The sequence below is a fragment of the Cyanistes caeruleus genome, chromosome 22, assembly GCF_971803275.1.
Source record: "Cyanistes caeruleus chromosome 22, bCyaCae1.hap1.1, whole genome shotgun sequence".
Taxonomy (NCBI): Eukaryota; Metazoa; Chordata; class Aves; order Passeriformes; family Paridae; genus Cyanistes; species Cyanistes caeruleus.
The window spans coordinates 1,287,902-1,306,911 of record NC_141722.1 but is presented as its reverse complement, the minus strand read 5'-3'; the positions used below and the strand labels follow the sequence as shown (position 1 = coordinate 1,306,911).

The 19,010-nt window shown below is 53.2% G+C and overlaps 2 protein-coding genes across 3 annotated transcripts in view; one reads left to right on the top strand and one right to left on the bottom strand.

Annotated features, from left to right (window-relative positions):
* TMCO4 (transmembrane and coiled-coil domains 4) overlaps positions 1–12,892 on the top strand; it is a 37,177-nt gene extending 24,285 nt beyond the window's left edge. For both annotated transcript variants that reach the window (XM_023940239.2, XM_086860654.1), the window contains exons 13-14: positions 253–370; positions 8,098–12,892. In XM_023940239.2, coding sequence (XP_023796007.1) covers positions 253–370; positions 8,098–8,484 — 505 coding nt within the window. In that variant the 3' untranslated portion in view covers positions 8,485–12,892. The remainder of the gene's footprint in view (positions 1–252; positions 371–8,097) is intronic.
* HTR6 (5-hydroxytryptamine receptor 6) lies at positions 11,377–14,467 on the bottom strand. Its single transcript, XM_023940249.2, has 3 exons — positions 13,669–14,467; positions 12,019–12,177; positions 11,377–11,769 (listed from the first exon to the last, which is right to left on the bottom strand). Exons 1-3 carry the CDS (start codon positions 14,389–14,391, stop codon positions 11,377–11,379), a joined length of 1,275 nt encoding a protein of 424 aa, XP_023796017.2. The 5' UTR covers positions 14,392–14,467.
* Positions 14,468–19,010: the final 4,543 nt, after the last annotated feature.

Here is a 19,010-nt window from a genome sequence, read left to right as displayed (position 1 = left end):
CACAGACCTGCAGCAGGTCTTGGTCCAGATATCACTGTGCTTCCCAGCACTTCACCCTCCTCACAGTTTGAGTAGTAACACATTGGAAGTGTTCCAGATCAGCTTGGAGCAACCTGCTCTAGTGGAAAGTGCCCCTGCCCACGGTAGGGGTGCAACAGGATAAGTTTTAAGGTCCCTTCTGACCCAATCTGTTCTGGAACTCTTTGATTCCACATGGCAACAGGATTTATTCCCACTCTTCTCTGCCCCCAGGGGGGACTGGCTGCTGAGCTTTGTTTACAGAACCTCCTCTGTCCAGCTCAACGTGGCAGGCCTCCAGCCAGTCGACCTGGATGACAGGAGGATGGTGAACGTGGACCTTTCCTCTGTGGTAAGTTCTCATATTCTCAGTTTTTGTCCATCATTCTTTGCCTGCAGCACTGTAACCCCACACTCACTTCACTGGGGAAGCTGGGGACTGAAGAGAGCACCTCTAGCTACACTGTCCCTCTTTCCTGTCTTTGGGAGAACTCTTTTCCACACTTCCCTCTGGATTTTGTTGGCCCATCTAGCACTCAACACTGAGCAAATCTAGTAGAGACAATCTGCCTCTCCTCTTGGATATGTTTGGGGTTTTTTTGGTTCTGACATACCTCATGGTGGAAATACAATTACTCCTCTAGAAGGGCCTTGCTGTCATAGGATGATGGAATGGTTTGGGTTGGAAGGAGCCCAGTCCCAAGCCCCGTGAGTGTGGATCACCATGTGAGGTGGGATCAGCAGCTGGGAAACGTGGATCTCAAACACGCGCCCGCACGGCGGGTGCAGCCCGTTATCTTATCTTGGTGGAGCCTTCCACACTGCTCAGGTTCAGCCAGGGGCAGGCTCCTGGCCCTTGTACCTTGGTCCCCAGGGCTGCAGGAGGAACTGGTTTGGAATTACTGAAGCTCTGTGACAGCAATGGTTGGTTTGCCAGGTCCTGCTCCCTTTTTGGAGTGCGTGTCTCCAGGAAATGGGGAGAGATTGGCTGGTATAGCTGGAAAACATTCAGCTTCCTCAAAGCTGTCATTAGTGATAAGCCACTGTTAGAACAGCTGGCAATATATCTAAGCAATATTCAGCTCAATTATCTTAAACTCATCACCACATTGCTGTTTCTTCCACAGAAAACTTATCTTGTATATCCATTTCCACAGAAATCTTGGGCATGCCTTTGTGTTTATTCCATATCTTAATGTTTTAATTTATTGTTTGCTCTCTGCAAACTGGAAGATGCCCAGCACAAAGCTCAGGATTATTCCATGGTCAACATTCCTGCTGTGATTCTTCCTCCCAAGTGTCCCCACAAGCTGGCAGGGACTGTCAGTGTTGCTCTGGAGCTAAAGGCACTTTGAAGAGCTTTTAGATTTTCTGGAGCACCAGCTTGCTGATCCTATAAATATCCAAGTGTTCTCAGCTCATTTCATTCATGCTAGCTGAGCTGTGCACAGCCCTTGGCAGCACACACAGGGCTTGGTGCTGAGCAGAGAGAACAGACACTTGGAGAAACAAAACAGGAGCTTCCCAGGAGGAAGGGCTTTAGTGGAGGTTTTAAAACATGGTCCATGCATCTTTGCATCTCTTTGGGTTGTCAGCATTTCCACACACTCACACATCTATTTTCTCACCGGCCCAGAGCTGCCAGTACTCATTTGCTCTCTGACATCTGTTGCTGGAATGAAAATGGTCCAAGATGCCAAGTGGCAGCACGGGGGTGATGTTTGCTGTCAGTCAGTCCATGTCACCCCTCTCTTTCTGAGCTCTCTTCAGAGACCCTCCTTCTCATGACCCTCTGCTTCCTGGAAGCATGAACCCCCCCCAGAAAAACCCTGCACACTTTATCCTGCCTGGATCACAGCAGCCTCTCCCCTCCCCTCAGAGGAGCAGCATTTACATTTCAGCTGGATGAATAAGGTTTGCAGAGCTGCTCTCTGCACATCTCCCAAGGCTGTGTGTCTGCATCCTGGCTGCCTGCTGCCAGCAGTCAGTCCCAGAGCTGCTCTCCTTCAGAAGGAATTGACACTTCCTTCATCTCACTGCAAAGCTTTGGGGAGGAAAAATGTATGTTAAGTAGGTGTCATTGCCTTGATCCATTTTCCAGACCACGGGAAGAAATACAGTGCATTCTGGTGAACATTTTAGAAATAAAAGGAGCAAGAATGGGGAAGGAAATATCCAGGGGCAATATTTTTTTAAAGTGGCAAGAAAGCAAAGATGGATTTTTCTGCAAGTCCAGTGCAGTAGCATAACAGAAAAATACCTAGTGATATTTAGAGATATATAGAGCTACAGGTATCTACTTTATGGAGACCAGCTCCACCCCTGTAGATGCCCTTTTTGGAGATCCCTGTGAGTGTCCTGCCAGGAGAAGGACAAGCTGTGATAGAAGAATAAAGAATAGCTGATGCAAAGGTGCTCAGCATGAAAACACTGCAAAGGCACCCATCAGTATTTTTGGCATCTCCTGGTCCATCCATAATGACAACTGGTCTGGATCCAAACAGCTTGGTTCTCTTTGCTGTGGTAACACCAGAATCCTCAAATGAGTGAAGGATTAGGAGCCCTCAGTATAAACAGGAGTTCACCTCCAAGGCCTCTGTCTCATGTCTCTCTTGATTAGTGTGTTTTTTATCTGACTGTCAGAGAAAAAGCAGAGAGAAAAACGTCCTCCCACTCAGCAAAGGCAGTTATAAAATCCTTCCTCATGGTTACAAAGAGGCTGATTTATTCTGTGGATTTATTTGACAGCACCTGTTAGAGACCAAGGAAGTGGTGGAGCTGCAGGGGATTATCCTGATTGCTGTTTGTTCCCGGGGGAATTTGTTCAGTGCAGTCAGAATTAATATTTGAATATTGCAGGACCGCTCAAGGAGCACCGTCAGGGAGGCTCAGGAGTCAGCAACAGGTCAGGAATGTTTCACAGCAGCAGAAATCAGGGATGAACTTGCAGGGTTAGAGGCAATGTGTGGCTGAAAGTCCAGTGGAGAGCAGGGATGGATTTTAGAATCATGGAATTGGGGAGGGGGGAAAAGCTCTCAAGAGACCATTGAGGCAAATTGTTCCCCCAGCACTGCCAAGGCCACCTCTAACCCATGTCCCCAAGGGCCACATCCACACAGCTTTTAAATCCCTCCCAGGAAGGGAATTCCATCCTTGCCCTGTGCCAGGGCTGAGCAGCCCTTTCCATGGAGAAATTTTCTCTCATATCCAATCTAAATGTCCTCTTAGACCTCCAGAATTTGATTCCTCCATTTGCTTCCTGGGTTTTCTTGTTATATTCTGTATTTTACTCCTCTCCATCTTCCTCTTGGAATTGCTGGAGGTAAATTGAGTGTAAAGCTGGCAGAGGTTTTCAGCAGTGGATGAATCCAGCAAAAGCCAGTGATTGTTCAGAATTTTCAACACAAAACATATCAAAGTTTGATGGGAAAAAAAAAGTCTTGGAAAAAGCTCTTTCCTTGGTGTGGAATTGCCTGAGGGTGTCTGAGGGGAGCATCCCTCAATTACCACCCCAGAGGTGACAATGAATGGATCAATCTGTTGTGGCTGAAAGATGATTGCAGGAAAAAAAATTACAGTCTGGCTCAAAAAATATCACTGCAATGAAAAGAGATCTTTTACCAGTCAAGTGAGTTTTGAAATGAGCAGAAAAATAAGAATTGAGTGCTTTATTCTGTCCACGAGGATTGTGATTGTGCAAAGGGATGATGTGAAAGCAAAGCCTCTGAGCCTCAGCAGAATAAATCTATTCCATCAATTTGTCAGAGCAGAAATAGAAACATTAAAGAGGAATAATGCAAATGGCGTTTTCAGGATTTCCAAAATAAATTCAACTCTGTCAATTTTTCCTCAAATGTATTTTTATTGGCTTCTCAAGGACTTTCTGATGCCCAGGATTCACCACTGCTGCAGGTGCAAAATTCAAATTGATGAATCCATTCAATTGATGAACAGAATCATTTTTTTAATAAATCCATTTAAATTGCAAGTTGTGAATTAGTGGATGCATTCACTGTCCTCACTTTGAGAGAAGGGACAGGACACAGGGAAAGGCTTCCACTGCTGGAGATCAGGGTTAGGTGGGATATTGGGAAGGAATTCCTGGCTGTGAGGATGGGGAGGGCTGGCACAGGGTGCCCAGAGCAGCTGTGGCTGCCCCTGGATCCCTGGAAGTGCCCAAGGCCAGGCTGGACAGAGCTTGGAGCAACCTGGGAATGTGGAAGGTGTCTCTGCCATGGCAAGGATGGAATTGGATCTTCAAACTCCCAGCCCAAACCATTCTGGGATTCTGTGGATGCTCTCTGTCATGCAGGATATAGCCAGAGTCAGAATTAAGGCTTTCACTGACATGTGGGGATATCTGTGACTGGAGGAGCCTGCCAGCTTGGCAGAGCTGACTGCATTTTGAGGGATAGCCTGGCAGAGTTTGGGAGCCCTGCAATCCATCAGCTGTGCCACCTCTTGGGCTGTGTGGAGGCAGCATCCACAAGTGAGGAGTTTTTGGAAAGCAGCAGCTTCTTCCCTTCTGCACCAACAGCTCCCAGACCCAGCAGCTGAGTTTGGGGCAGGGCTGGAGTGCAGTGCTTGTCCTGGACAACACATTCACTGTAACTCTGGGAAAGTGGAAACAGCAACACCCAGAGCTGGCTCTGCTGTTGGTTTCACTCTGTGTGTGACGCCTGGGGCAGGTGAGGGCTCCTGGGAGGTGAGCTGTGGTTATCCAGAACCTGCAGCTCGCTCCAGAAACTCCTTCACCCCCCATAAAATGCTATTTGCTGTGAAAACAGACAGTATTAGCCAAAAGGGAATCCTGAAGGATCCACTCCAAGGTTCTTGCTGCTCCTGCTGAAATAACCAAGCTCTGCAGAGATGTTTGAACTCCAGGGGATCTTTTGCTGAAGAATAAAGTTGATCTTTGGACTTGATGGGCTTAAAACACATGGAAGCAGTGAAATTCTCAGGTGTGTGAGTGACTGAGCATTCCCCACCACACTGCTTGCCTCCACAGTGATTCCCTGGGAATCCAGGGGTGTTTGGTGAGGGGGAGCAGGAGGGAAGCTGAGCAGAGCATTTGGAGCCACGTGCACTCCTGTGTTGGCTCGGGATGGGTGGAGGAGCTGTTATTGAAGGACACTGGATGGGATCTGAAGGTTCTTGGCTCTGGAGTGAGCAGTGAAGTGTTATCTTGCTGTGTTGAGCTTGTCCCTGTGACATCAGTGCTGTGCCTGGGCCCATGGCAGAGCCAGGATTTTGGGGAATGTCTCCTTTCTCCTGGCCCTTTCCCTGCCCTCCCTGCTCCAGGACGTGCTCCTGGGGGTCAAACCAGAGAGAAGCCAGGATTCTTAATCCTCTGTGTCCAACAGAAACACTTCCCTGGCAGTTTAATCATCACAACTGATTGTGCTCAGTGACATTTTTGATACTTTGGGGTGGATTTGGACTTGGAAACCTTTCCAGACCTGCTGAGCTGATGGGCTGATGGATCCCCCTGGGCAAAGCCATCAGCTTTGTCCTCTGGAGATCACCTGGCATGGCACTGGAGCCAGAGGCAGCTGGCTCGTGGCTCCCAGTGAGTCAAAGCAATCATAAAGTCAAATATGGCTGGGAGAAGTCACCTAAACAATCCAAATAAACCCACCCCACTGCTTTCCTTACAACAAGCAGAAATGTATTTACTCTGGTGCTGAGCACACTCTTCCTTTTATCCTAAATTCCTCCTTGCACTTTGTTCCAACAAATATTAAAATAGCGCTTTATTTCCCTTTAAAGTTTTTATTGACAACGTTGTGGATGTTCCCCTCCCATCTCCAGCACCATCTGCCCAGCAGAGGAATTCAGGCTTTCAGGCTGAAGATGAAAACAGGCTTTAGAGAGCTGGAAAGGCTGGGTTTTCCCACCAGGATGGCTTTAAAGTGGCAAGGCAGTTTGTTTGCTGTTCTTTTGCTGGTGGCTCAGTGCAGCAGAGTCCTCCCTCCCTCCTTTTATATTTCTCAGGGGCTGCTCTGGTCCAGTTTTTATGGAATCCTCTCCTCTAGAGAAAGGAGTGAGTTTCCTTGGAAGAGTGAGCAGAGCTGCAGGAGGCACAGACTCTCTCACAAGGTCTCAGCTTCTCTTTCAGCTGCATGAGCTGCTCAGAATGGCTCACACCCTGCCTCTCCCAGGGATTGTGGTGCTCAGGGAAGAGGAATTCCCTGTTGTTTTAGTGGAAGCTGCTGGATACTGAGGAGTAATGAAAATCAGTCCTTAGGGTGGCAAAGGAAATTTGTTCTCTCTGACTAATGACTCAGTAACAACAGGCTGAGAATTCCCAAGGCAGGGCAGGCAGATGGTGTGACTGGAGAGGTTCTGAATGCAGCAAACCAGGAGCCTTCAGCCCCTGCTCCCAGTGACTCCAGTTCCTTCCTCTCTCTACCCACCTGGCCCAAGGCTGTGCTCATTCCTTCCTCCAGCCCCTCTGGCTGAGCAGTCCTCCTTTTCCAGAGGACAATGTCCACAGCTCCCAGTCCTTCCATGGTTATTTTAATTAACTAATCTGTTCAAAACACCCAGAGCCCGTTGAGCCATCTGGACAGATTGAAGTCACATATTTGTATTCCTGACGTGCTGATTAAATCCTTCTGTTTGCTCCCAGCCCTCAGTGCAGCCAAATGTGCCCTTCCAAAGCTGCTTCACACAAACAGCTTGGGGGGGGTTGGATTTGTGGAGAAAAGGTTTTCTTTAGCTTTGGGAGAGGTGTGCTGGGATCCCTGGTGCTGGCATGAATCCCACAGAATGGTTTGGGTTGGGAGGGACCTTAAAGCCCATCCAGTGCCACCCCCTGCCCTGGCAGGGACATCTTTCACTACCCCAGATTGCTCCAAGCCCTGTCCAGCCTGGCCTTGGACACTTCCAGGGATCCAGGGGCAGCTGAAGGATTGCTCTGGCACCAGGCAGGAGCAAGCAGGAGATGAGCAGAGGGTGCAGGGCTGGGATCTTTACAGAGCTCTTACCATCACCTCCCTTGTCTGAGGAGCAGGAATCCTGGCACTGAGGTTATGGGCATTCCCTGCCACGCAAATTCCCTAATTACCAGCAAGGTTTGGGAAAATAAAAGGCCAGGACAGCTCTCTGGCTGGCTCAGGAAGATTTAAACAGCTAAAAATTGGATTTACCAGAGATGCTGGAGTATCTGGGGATGCTGTTGGTGCATCAAACGCTCGGGACACCTGGAATGGGGAAGGAATTTCAGCCTCCCCAGCCACGTGGCCTTTAGCATCAGGAACAATCACCTGCAGAGGAGATTTCCTCTCCTCCTGTGCCCTGATTGGAAGGGAAGTTTACAATATCCATCTCAGAAGGGGTTATCTTCTTGTGGAATTCATCTTACAATAAAACTGTCTGGGTTTTTATGTGTACTGTTGACTTTATTTGGTTTATGAAGCCATAACTCCTGCGCTCCCGGTTTTATACAGGGAGGGATGGATCAGTGCAGCTTCCAGCCAAGAATCTCAGCTTGGGAGCTGTGTGAGGCTTAATGACTCTGTCCTAATTTAAATAAGATGATCCTGGCTTTTACAAGGGAGCTGAGGCACCTGGAGGACACCTTTAGCAAGAGCAGGCAACTGAACTAAGAGAGCTCTCCTGCCTGGGTGTCTCTCCCCATGGCAGAGCTCCTCCTTTAGCCTTTTGGCACCCAGGATTTTTGGGGTGGAACTCAGCCAGGCCCAGGCTTTTAAACATCTCAGAGGAAAACTCATCCAGCACCAGAGCATGCCCCAAACACTGCAGCTACTTCAGGCTGCTCGATGGACACCTGCACTTACCCACTGGTGGAATCATCACTCCTGGAAGTGTTCACAAAACAGGTGAATGTGGCACTTGGGGACATGGGTTAGTGGTGGCCTCAGCATGATGGACTTGGTGATCATAAACAACTTTTCCAACCTTAACCATTCCATGATTCTGTGCTTTTTTTTCTCCAACCTCATTTTTTCCATCTGTCAGAGGCAAACCCAAGGCAGTGGTGGCTGTTGGGATGAAGGATTTGGCTGAGCTGAATCCCTGTGGGTTCTCCACTCACAGGATTCTTCTTCCCTGCAGGTAAACGGCCACCTGGACTACATGAAGCAGATGGACACCATCCTGAAAGCCGTGGGCATTAAAACCAAGGAATTCCAGCCCATAGAGAAGGGCAGTGGCAGTCGTTTTTCCCCTCAAGCCAAGAAATCCCAGCGGGCAGCTGGCAGCAAGGCTCAGGGAGAGGAAAACACCAGGAAAGAGGAGGATGAGGCTGGGGGTGAGGCTCTCCCAGCCAGCTGCACTCACAGACAGAATTCCTCCAGCTCTGCCCTGGGAGAGCCCTCACCTCCCTGCCCAGACTGCTCACACAGCACGGACAGCGAGGAGCAGGCAGCGGGGAAAGGAGAAAACCAGAGCAGAGCTGCTCAGCCGGCACAAAAACCGCTGTCAGCACATCCGTGGCACTGAGATTCCCAGAGGATGGAGCTGCTGGAGCTGCAGTTTCCAGCCCCTCCAGAGGAGAGTGTGGCACTGGATCAAAGCCACCCACGGCACCTCCCCGAGGCGAGAGAGGGCTGATTCCTGCCGGAGTCTGCCCCGCTCCTCAGGAATCCTCGACAGATCCCATCCAAATCCCTGCAGGAAGCAGCTGCACCCCTCGGCACCGTGTCCCTGCTGTGGCTGGGGGGAGCAGGTGGCTCTGAGGCGATTTTAGGCGTTTCACAGAGAGGGGTTAGTTGCTAGAAAACATTTTTCCACTGGAGATGAGTTTGGTTTGAGGATCTCAGGTGTGTTCCGAGCTCTGCCTGCCCCACTCTGGATGGATCCACATCTGCTCTCCGGCTCTGCTGACCAGGAGGGGAAAGGCTTGGGCTGCCAGGCTTCCTTCCCCTGCCTGCTGCAGGTTTGCTGCCAGGGCTCTTTCTCGTCTCCAAGATTATTTCTCTGTCTCCAGGCTGTGGTGTTGGAGGCCCTTTTCCTGTTAGAAACATGTTTGGGATCCTGGGTGAAAGTGGCAGGAAAACCGAGGAGGTTTTGGATGGTTTATGAAAATTCCTCTCAGCTCTCCAAGCCAGCAACCCACTGAGACTTGGCTTTTGTGTCCCACAGACATCTCCAGCCTTAAAAGCCCCATCCAGACATAATTTTAATTGGCTTAGAACTAAACCAGTGCTTGGCACAGGATGAACACAGATCTGTTTGATTTCTACCTCCTTCCAGAAAAGTGAATTTGCTCCACTCTCTTCATCCCCAGTCTCAGAGTAGAGGGAAGGACCCAGCTCTACATCCCCTGCCAGCACAGCTCCAGAATCTTGTGGGAATGATCCACATCTTCCATAAAATCCCCTTTTCTGGCCTGTTTTGCTGCTGAGCCCAGGCAAGTGCATCTGGCAGGAGTGTGGCAGGTGGGTAACCCTCCTCTGGGCACCTTTGGGGGTTTTATGCTTTGCCACAAGGGAGGGTTCAAACTCTCCCACCCCCATCTGGGGGATCCTGTTGACTCATGAGAGGGGAAATATTGGGATTGCACCTTCCAGTTTGGGTTCACACAGGGTTCTCCTCCTCCTCCTCCTCCCCACTGACCCAGCAGCCACGTTAATCCCCCCTCTCCCTCCATTCCCAGTTTCCTGCAAACCTTACCTGCAGATCACTCCTCGTGGAGTCAGACAGGGTTTGGGGGTGATGCTGTGACTCAGCAGAGCACCATGGTTTGGTTACAGTGTCCTCTCCCCAAATCCATCATCCCAGGGGGCTCAGACCTGCCCAGCTCTGAGCTGGTGCCTCTCTGTGGAGACCGGAGGGACTGGCTGTGGGATCCCACAGGGATGGGGCTGTTTTTCCTGCTGCTGTTGGTGCCACTGGCTGCAGAGGTGGGATGAGATTCTCTGCTCGTCTCAGGGTTTGTCCACAATTACACAGAACTGCCTGAGACAGTAAGGAATTATTGCTTTTGAACGTTTGGCTTGAAGAGGCGACTCTCCCTCTCTCTCTGTCCATCTCCCGAGGCTGATTTGGTACCTAACAAACTCCACAGAGCCTTTTTCAACTCCTTTTCAACCCAGGTTGTAGTCCAAGCTTGTATTTATATAAAACCACTGTGGGAAGTTGCACATCTTGATCTGGGTGCTCAACACCAGCCCCAAGCTCCAAGTGCATGGAGCAGTTTGAGGTTTGAGTCCTCGGTCACTCATCCCTGGCTCCCAAGGGATTTGTGGCAAAGAAATGCTGGGTTGGTCATACAAATTCCAGTTCTGGAACATCCATGGAAACAACGACAACATGGAAAGGAAACTGGAAGTGTTTCAGTTGAAGGTGTGTGGCTGCTTCTTCCAGCATCCCGTATCCAGGGGATGCTCTGTGTCTGTTTGGATGTCAGGGAGCTCCAGGAGAACAGTCTTGGAATTAGGCAGAAGGCTTGGAGTGAAGGGTCCAGGGAGGGCACAGCAGCCAACTGCCAGCCCAAAGGCACTTGAAGAAGAATTTCCTAAAAAAAATTTGTTTTATCGATTTTTTTTTTAATGCTCACTTGTCACATTTACTCAGCGTTCCCTCTGCTTATGGCTCTGGGGAGGGGGCTGGCATTGTCATTTAAAATATTCCTTTAGATTCTTACTTGAAGGGAGGAAAAAAAGTGTATTTTCTAATTGCATCCTCGAGGACGTGAGGAACTGTCGGAGGGAAGTGAGGTGGTCCTGTGCCAGGAGTGGGATGGAGCCTGTGGGAGGATCTGATCCTGTTACCACTGCGAGACAGCCACAGAGGCACTGTGAGTGTCACCCCACACCCCCAGTGAACATCCAGAAATCAGTGTTGGACATTGTGCACCAAACTGAGCCCCCGCAGCGCAGCTCTGCGTGACGAGACACGGCGCTGTGCGACAGCAGCCTGAGACAGCCACGACTCCAGGGGTGAGATCCAGCAACAGGAGGACGTGGTGTAGCCCCAAAGCTCAGTGTTCCTGCTGGAGCAGCCCCAGAGCTCTTGTCCATGAAGATGTTTTTCCACCGCTTCCCTCGATGCACTCAGAGATCTGTGCATGCAAAACCAAGCCTTGGTTTGAGGTTAGGGCACCACAGAGTCTGGAATCTGAGGTTCAGGCTCACCAGAGGTGGAAAGGCCACAGGAAGGGTTCAGGAATGATGGAGGGATGAAAAAGAGACAAGGCAGGTTAATTCAGCAGCAACACCTGGCTTGGCACGGTTTGATCCTCCTTGTGACAGTGCTCGGGGCCACCGTCCCCTCCCCGAGCTGCACCGCCTGCTGGAACAGGGAATCTGGGAGATGGCTCCCAAATCCCAGAGGGTTTGTGTTGGGCTCCTGGGGCATCCTTCCCAGCACACTGAGCTGTGTGTGCCACGCTCAGGCCACGGGGGTGCCGAGCTGCAGCTCCGCGTCCGCGGGCTCCGCATCCCAAAGGCCGATGGAGCGAGCTCCATGGCCCGGCCCGGCCGGGAGCAGCCTGGGCTCGCTCCCCACTGCCCCAGAGTCCACAGAGTCGGTGTCAGCCTGCAGGGTGAGCACGTTCTTGAGGGACGTGGCAGCGCGGGGGCCGCTGTTGGAGTTCCTCATGGACAGGGAGATGGCACTGGGCCGGGGCTCCGCCGAGCGCCGGCAGCAGGGCAGGAATTTGCCCATGGCTCTCTTGAAGTCCCTCATGAAGAGTGGGTAGATGATGGGGTTCATGGTGCTGTTGCAGTAACCCAGCCAGGTGAGCACATCGAAGAATCCAGCCGGGACACAGCTGCAAACTGCCTGGATGGGCACAGCAGGGATTAGCAGAAACCCAGCCCAGAGGGGTTTCCCCAGCACACCAACATCCCCCTTTCAAAGGAAACATTAAAATCCCATTTGAAGGGTTTTTTCCTTGCTGTTGTTCCCTGGGGAATTGCATCCTTGGTCCCGGAGGTCCAGCAAGACCTTCTGGTGCCTCCAATTGAACCCAGCTGGATTCCAGAGCGAAAACTTCTGGAAACCCGACATAATTCCCCCCCAGGCTCTCACCTGTGCCACGTTGGTGACGAAGAAGGGCAGCCAGGCCACGAAGAACATGCCCAGGAGGATGCCCAGGGTCAGGCTGGCCTTCAGAGCCTTCTTGCTGTGCTTGTTGCTGAACCTCCTGCTCTCGCTGCCGGTCAGGGGCTGGCTTGGGGCGCGTGGGACCTGCAGCCGGAGACAGGGAGAGGTGGGCAACTCTCCCCACCACCAGCCTCTGCCCAAGAAAAGTGACATTTGGGGCTCCAGATCCTGCAAAAAACCCTGCCAGTGATTCCATTCTCCCAGGGGCAGCAGCTAGGCTCACACCGCAAGCCCTGAAGCACAAATTAGGAAGGGGAAGCAATAGAAAGCCTCAACACTGATTTTATTTCCTGTAAAAGAGGGTATTTGTCATTAGGCTGCTCTTTAGAGAAAAACCCAGCTCAGTCCATTCCCTAAACAGGCAGCTCCAGCTGCTGATTACAGCAAAAAAAACCTAATCATGGTTTTAAAAGCAGGACATGAAATATTTCAGCCTCCAAACAGCACAACCCAGCCCTCCATCCCCTCCTGCAATCTAAAATTAAGTGATTATCTCAGCCCTCCCCTGTAATTAAATGATGCCCTGTTTCAACTCAGCTTCTGGCCCGAAAACAAATGAGAACAAAAATCTCTAAAATGAGACGAAGGTGAAAAAGGTTAAAAAATGAAATTTGAGGGTTCCCTGGCTGCCACCTTGTTCCTCAGCCAACTTGGGGCTTCAGGGAACCTTTTGGGCCTCAGCTGAATGACAGGGGGGATGGACGCTGCTTTTCCATGGCACTGCAAAGCCTTGAGCATCCCCTGACTCTCTGGAATCCAAAAACCTGGCATCCTGCGAGAAAATAAACACTTTATGATATTTTCTGTTTATTCTTTAATCCTCCTTTTCCTCTTGACCGTCTGCTGCAGCTCATCACGTGTGGGGGAGCTGGCCGGAGTCCTGGCTCTGCTCTCAGAAAGAACAAACTAAATCAAGGTATTTAAAGGCAATTAAGTTTGCCTTTTCCCTGTAGGATATGAGGTCAATAAAGCCTATTACAGGGAATTAAAGCTGTTAGATTTAGTGGCAATTACCTTCTCCTGGAGAAATACAAACAAGTGCAGCCACGTTTTTGTTATAAAACCCACACACTCCGGTTCCACCGGCGAGCGCACGAGGAGGGGTTTGGCAGCTCCTGTTTTAGAGCAGGTAACAAAAATAGAAGCTTCTGTTCAAAATAAGGTGCTCTCGGGAATCTGGCATTTGCTATTAGTTAAAATCCTTCTCCCCCGTATGTCTCACACCCACCACGGCCAAGATTTACGAGTGGAAAGTCAGATAAGATTAAACCCCTCGGGGATGACGCCAGCCAAGAGGAGGGGGGTGAAACTGCGTTTATTTCGCACTGCTGAGCATTTTTGCCTGAATCTTATTTATTTCTCTGCTTCTGCTGACGGTATTTCTGTGCCTGTGAGCAGCTCTCAGAGCTCTCCGTTGCTGGGACAAGGCGTGGGACACCTCAGAGGATGTCAGGGAGGTGCATGGTGCCCAAAATCTCCCTCCCTGCGGTCGTCACATCCAACCCCGAGGCCATCCAGGAGGCAGAAACAGCCGAGGAACCCGAACCGTGGGCTCTTCCCCTGAGGGAACCTTACCTGTGGGGTGGCCTCATCAGTGGTGGCCACGTTGGAGGTGAGGGAAGCCACCTGCACGGCCTGCTTGCGCGCCGCCAGCAGGATGCGGCAGTAGGTGAAGGAGATGGCGGTGGACGGCAGGAAGAAGGTGAGGCAGGAGGCCACCAGGGCGTAGGGCAGACTGACCAGCAGCCGGCACTGATCCTCATCCCCCGGCCCCGTGACGTTCAGGGGCCGCACCTCAAACTCCAGCTCGTGCCACCCCATCTTGATGGGCAGGAAGGAGGCCAGCGCTGCCAAGCTCCAGGTGGCCAGGATGAGCGCCAGGGCCCTGCAGGACGTCATGCGCAGCTTGTACCTGAGCGGGGACGTGATGAGCAGGTAGCGGTCCAGGCTGATGACACACAGGTTGAGGATGGAGGCGCTGCAGCACATGACGTCAAAGGAGGCCCAGAGGGAGCAGAAGTCCCCCCTGAGCACCCAACGGCCGTAGAGCTGGTTGAGCATGGCCGGGGGCATCACCACCAGCCCCACCATCAGGTCCGACATGAAGAGGGACACCAGGAAATAGTTGGAGGTGTTGCGGAGGGAGCGCTGGGTGACGATGAGGAGGATGAGGAGGAAGTTGCCCGCCGTGGTCAGCAGGATGATGAAGCAGAGGAAAGCGGCCACCCAGCTGCTGCCCACGAGCAGGGAGTGCTCCCCCAGCACGCTGGCATTGGGGGCCCCCAGGTCCCCCTCCATGAGGAGCCGGGGGCAGGGCTGGCTCTGGGGCTGGGGACCTTCTCCGGCGTGGCCTGTGCTACGTGATCATCCCTGGGGATGGAGGAGGATCATCTCTTTCCTCTCTGGGTCCGTCCTCCCTCCTCCTCTCCTCCTCCTCCTCTCCCTCTCTTCCCCCACTCTGGCTCTTCAGTGGCACTCGGGGCAGAGTGACATTCCCAGGAGCCGATCAGCAGGACCGAGCTCCCCTCCCCTTTACTCACAGCAGTTCCTCGTGCCTGTAAATCCCCCTGCTCTGGGATGTCCCTGGATGCTGCTCCTGGAGCCTGGGGACGAGCTGGATGGCAGCGTTCTCAAGATGCCAGGATGCTCTGGACGCACTGGAGCAGGGAATAACACAACACCGAGATGCTCTGGATGCTCTGCACTCAGGATACTTCAGCTGCTGGGGGTGCTCTGCATCCCAGCATATTCCAGATTCCAGGATCCCCTGGACGCTGGGGATGCTCTGGACTCCAGGATGCTCCGGCCCCCCGAGGCTCAGCTGTCACCCCCGAGCTGAGCCGGGTTCCCTGCAGAGCTCTGTCCCGGGCTGCCAGAGCTGCTCCGTGCAGCCTCAGGCGAGGAGCGGGATGCTCCCAGGCGAGCCCGGCCGGGAGGAGGAAGATGCGGAGTGTGGAAGGGATGTCTCCAGCGGCAGAGGAGCGTCCAGCCCGCAGGGAGGTGTGAGAGTGGGTGTGTGCAGGTGCCAGCCCGACTTTCACCTGCTGCTGGGGATGCACACAAAGGATGCAGAAATGCCGATCCAGGAGGTGGGGCTGGGGGGGGAGAGGAGGAGATGAAATGAAGCGCTAATGAAAACAGGGATCGGGGCTAAACTCCACAAAGTGGCAGCCAGAGAGTTCCCGTTTCTGCCTTAAAGAGACAGCCCCGTGCTCTGCCATCCTTCCCATCCCTGCCATCCCTGCCATCCCTCCCATCCCTGCCATCCCTGCCTGGAGGCACCTGGCACCTGGGCCAGCAGGTCAGGGGCCAAACCCGGCCGCCAGCTCCGAGTTCCAGGCTCCATCTTCCACATTGGGCTATAAAAAGCAAAATTTTGCTAAGTCAAACCAAATAAACAACCAGCAGCTGCACACAACAGCCCTCAGGAAGCAGGCAGAGGACTCGCTGGAAGATATTCCAGCAGTGATTCCTGCAGCCAGGGATGGAGGAGCAGAGACGAGGGGGAGCCTGGCCTCTCAGCTCCAGGGTTATTTGGAGTGGCCTCGGGGCAGCCCAGCTCCCTCCCTCCCTCCCTGCAATCCTGGATGGAGCCACAGCAACCTGCCCTGAGAGGAGCCAGCTCAGCAAACCCTGCTGAGTGTCTGTGCTGCTGGGAATTCCACACCTCCACACTCGGGGCAAACACCTCAGGCTGCTGGGCAGGGACTGCTTGGGGTTTTTTAATGACCCAGCTGCCCAAAAGTGGGATTTTCCCAACAAATGGCTGCGATTTGTGTTGGGGGAGACCAGGGTTGAGGGCAGTGGCTCCAGCAGAGTCGTGAGAGCTGAGGGTGTGCCCCTGGCACCCACCCTGTGTCTCCAGGGCCAGGCACAGGCAGCTGCTGCCCGTTCCTCCCTAAAGCTTTCCTTGACACTCCCCTGGGAAGCTGTGCTGCAGATGTGTGGGTGAGAGCCAGATGTGCACCCACCCCGGGACAGAAATCAGCCTCTTCACCAAGTCCTCCTTTTCCAATCACCTCTCCAACAAATTTGTTGTGTTTGTTTTGGTTTTTTTTCCAGCTGCTGAATGGACATTCCAGGCCTGGAAATAATTTCTGAGTAAGGGATGGGGAGGTGGGAGGCAGGGACCCAAACAGACAGGGTTATCCCGCTGGGATCTCCGTGCCAGGCTGCCACTGGGAAACAGCCACTGCCACTTGTGCCAGGACAGGCTCTGCCCTCCCTCTGCTTCCCCAGGATCCTCTCCTTGGATGCTCCCAGCCAAACCTCCCTGGCCACCCCGCTGTCACAGGGCTGCACACACACATGCCAGGCTCTGATTGCAGCAGGAGGTTTCCTTAGAAAAGCTTTTCCCCCCAGGAAAACCTCACTTCCCTCCTCCTCCTTTCCCCAGCAGAGGGAAACCCCACCCCGAGCCCACCCTGAGCAGCCTCCCCAGGCAGGAAAAGTGAAGAGAGCAGCACAGATTTCTCCCAGCTGGATCCACAGTGAGGAAGTGATGGCACAGTGCAAAGCCAGCCTTCCTTCTCATCCCAGCATTGGGAACATCCCAGTTTGTCTCCAGAGCTTTTGCTTCTGGGAAGGAGATTGGATCAGAGTCATGGAGTCGTGGAATGGTTTGGGTGTGAAAGGACCTTAAAGCTCATCCCATTCCCAACTCCTTCCTTTACCCCAGCTTGTTCCAACCTGGCCTTGGGCACTTCCAGGGATTCCAGCTTCTCTGGGCAGCCTCTTCCCAACATCCACAGCTCATCCTCCACGCATGGGAGGTTTTGGTTTGGAGGTGTTTGCTGGGGAAGGGAATCTGAACTGATTGAAGCAAAATGGGTTTTTAAAAAACCTGCCTTGAAATGAAGACCAAGTCCTACCATTGTCCCTGCAAAAGCCTCTCCGTGCCAGCAGCTGTCCTGGCTGTCTCCCTGTGCTGAGTTTCTGGACACATCTGCAGGGATCATGGACTCCACCAGCTCTGCTCTCCAGCACCACTAGCAGGGAAAGCAAAACCAGGTTGTCAACAGCCACCCAAGCATCAACACGGCAAAACAAAAAAATATTGAGGCAGAGAAAGTCAAACTGGGAGCTGAGAGATTTCGGTGAGGACATCCCGGCAGCCCAGGGTGTAACACAGCGATGTCCAACAGCGCAAGGCACTCTCGGGATGTCCTTCCTTGGGTGTGAATTTGGGCAGAGCCTGGCTAACTACATCGAGTTCTGGTTTCATCTGCACACCTCCACTGCCTGCCCCTGCTGCAGCTCAGCTTGTGTGGAACAGACTCCAAACACCTTGAAGTGCAGCTCCTGGGGTTTACAGGAGCAGCCCCCTGCTAAATCCAGCCTGTCTCCTCTGTAAAAGGGCCCCTTGATGGTGCTCAGTGACCACCAGGGGTTTCTCCACCTTTTCCTGGCTCTCAGGTAAAGCTCCTTTCCTTGACAGACACTTCACAGCCCAAAATCATCACAGTGACCCACAGAGCACCTCCAGCCTTGCCAGGCCCCCCCTGCTGATCCATCCCCTTTGCTGTGGCGATTGCTGCCTCCGTGCAGAGCCTGTCCCACCTCCCGAGCACAGAGCTGCTCTCCAGCCTGTGCAGAGTCCCCAGAGCCTCACGGAGAGGGCACTGAGCCAGCACAGCCTCTGACCCCTCCCGGAGCTGATGGACCCTCCCCAGGGTCAGAGCCAGCCCAAGGAGCATCACTGATGGTTCCCACGCTGCCCTGCCATCGCTGGGACCGGAGGTTTGCAGGGGCACCTCCAACGCCTGATCCAAACATCATCGGGAAGAACCCGCTGGTCCCAGCCCTTCCTCCCCGCCAAGGGATGTCCCTCCTGTCCGAGTTCACGTTCCAGAGCATTCCCGGGGGCCGTGAGCGTGTGGGTACCGAGGAACACGCCGGACCAAGACTGTCACCTAGTGGCAACAGCGCCGGAGAAGGTGGCGTGATGGCAGAGCTCCCACAGACCCCAGAGATCCCAGAGATCCCAGAGCTCCCACAGCTCCCACAGACCCCACAGCTCCCACAGATCCCAGAGCTCCCACAGATCCCACAGACCCCAGAGATCCCAGAGATCCCACAGACCCCAGAGATCCCAGAGATCCCACAGATCCCAGACATCCCAGAGATCCCACAGCTCCCACAGCTCCCACAGACCCCAGAGATCCCACAGACCCCAGAGATCCCAGAGATCCCACAGACCCCACAGCTCCCAGAGATCCCACAGATCCCAGAGACCCCACAGATCCCACAGATCCCAGAGATCCCACAGACCCCAGAGATCCCACAGATCCCAGAGATCCCAGAGCTCCCAGAGCTCCCACAGACCCCAGAGATCCCAGAGCTCCCACAGACCCCACAGATCCCACAGATCCCAGAGATCCCAGAGATCCCAGAGCTCCCAGAGCTCCCACAGATCCCAGAGATCCCACAGACCCCAGAGATCCCAGAGCTCCCACAGACCCCAGAGATCCCACAGATCCCAGAGATCCCAGAGCTCCCACAGACCCCAGAGATCCCACAGACCCCACAGACCCCACAGATCCCACAGATCCCAGAGATCCCAGAGCTCCCACAGACCCCAGAGATCCCACAGATCCCAGAGATCCCACAGACCCCAGAGATCCCACAGCTCCCACAGCTCCCACAGCTCCCACAGACCCCAGAGATCCCACAGATCCCACAGATCCCACAGATCCCACAGATCCCACAGACCCCAGAGATCCCACAGCTCCCACAGCTCCCACAGCTCCCACAGACCCCAGAGCTCCCACAGACCCCAGAGATCCCAGAGATCCCACAGACCCCAGAGATCCCAGAGACCCCACAGCTCCCAGAGATCCCACAGCTCCCAGAGATCCCACAGATCCCACAGACCCCAGAGATCCCAGAGATCCCACAGACCCCACAGATCCCAGAGC

What these genes read in the sequence shown, in the direction of transcription:
- HTR6 (XM_023940249.2), bottom strand. Translation starts at nt 14,391, where the DNA reads ATGGAGGGGGACCTGGGGGCCCCCAATGCCAGCGTGCTGGGGGAGCAC. An exon ending in CTGATGAGGCCACCCCACAG is followed by an intron (nt 12,178 to 13,668) that starts GTAAGGTTCCCT and finishes CTCCGGCTGCAG; the next exon opens with GTCCCACGCGCCCCAAGCCA. An exon ending in TCGTCACCAACGTGGCACAG is followed by an intron (nt 11,770 to 12,018) that starts GTGAGAGCCTGG and finishes GTGCCCATCCAG; the next exon opens with GCAGTTTGCAGCTGTGTCCC.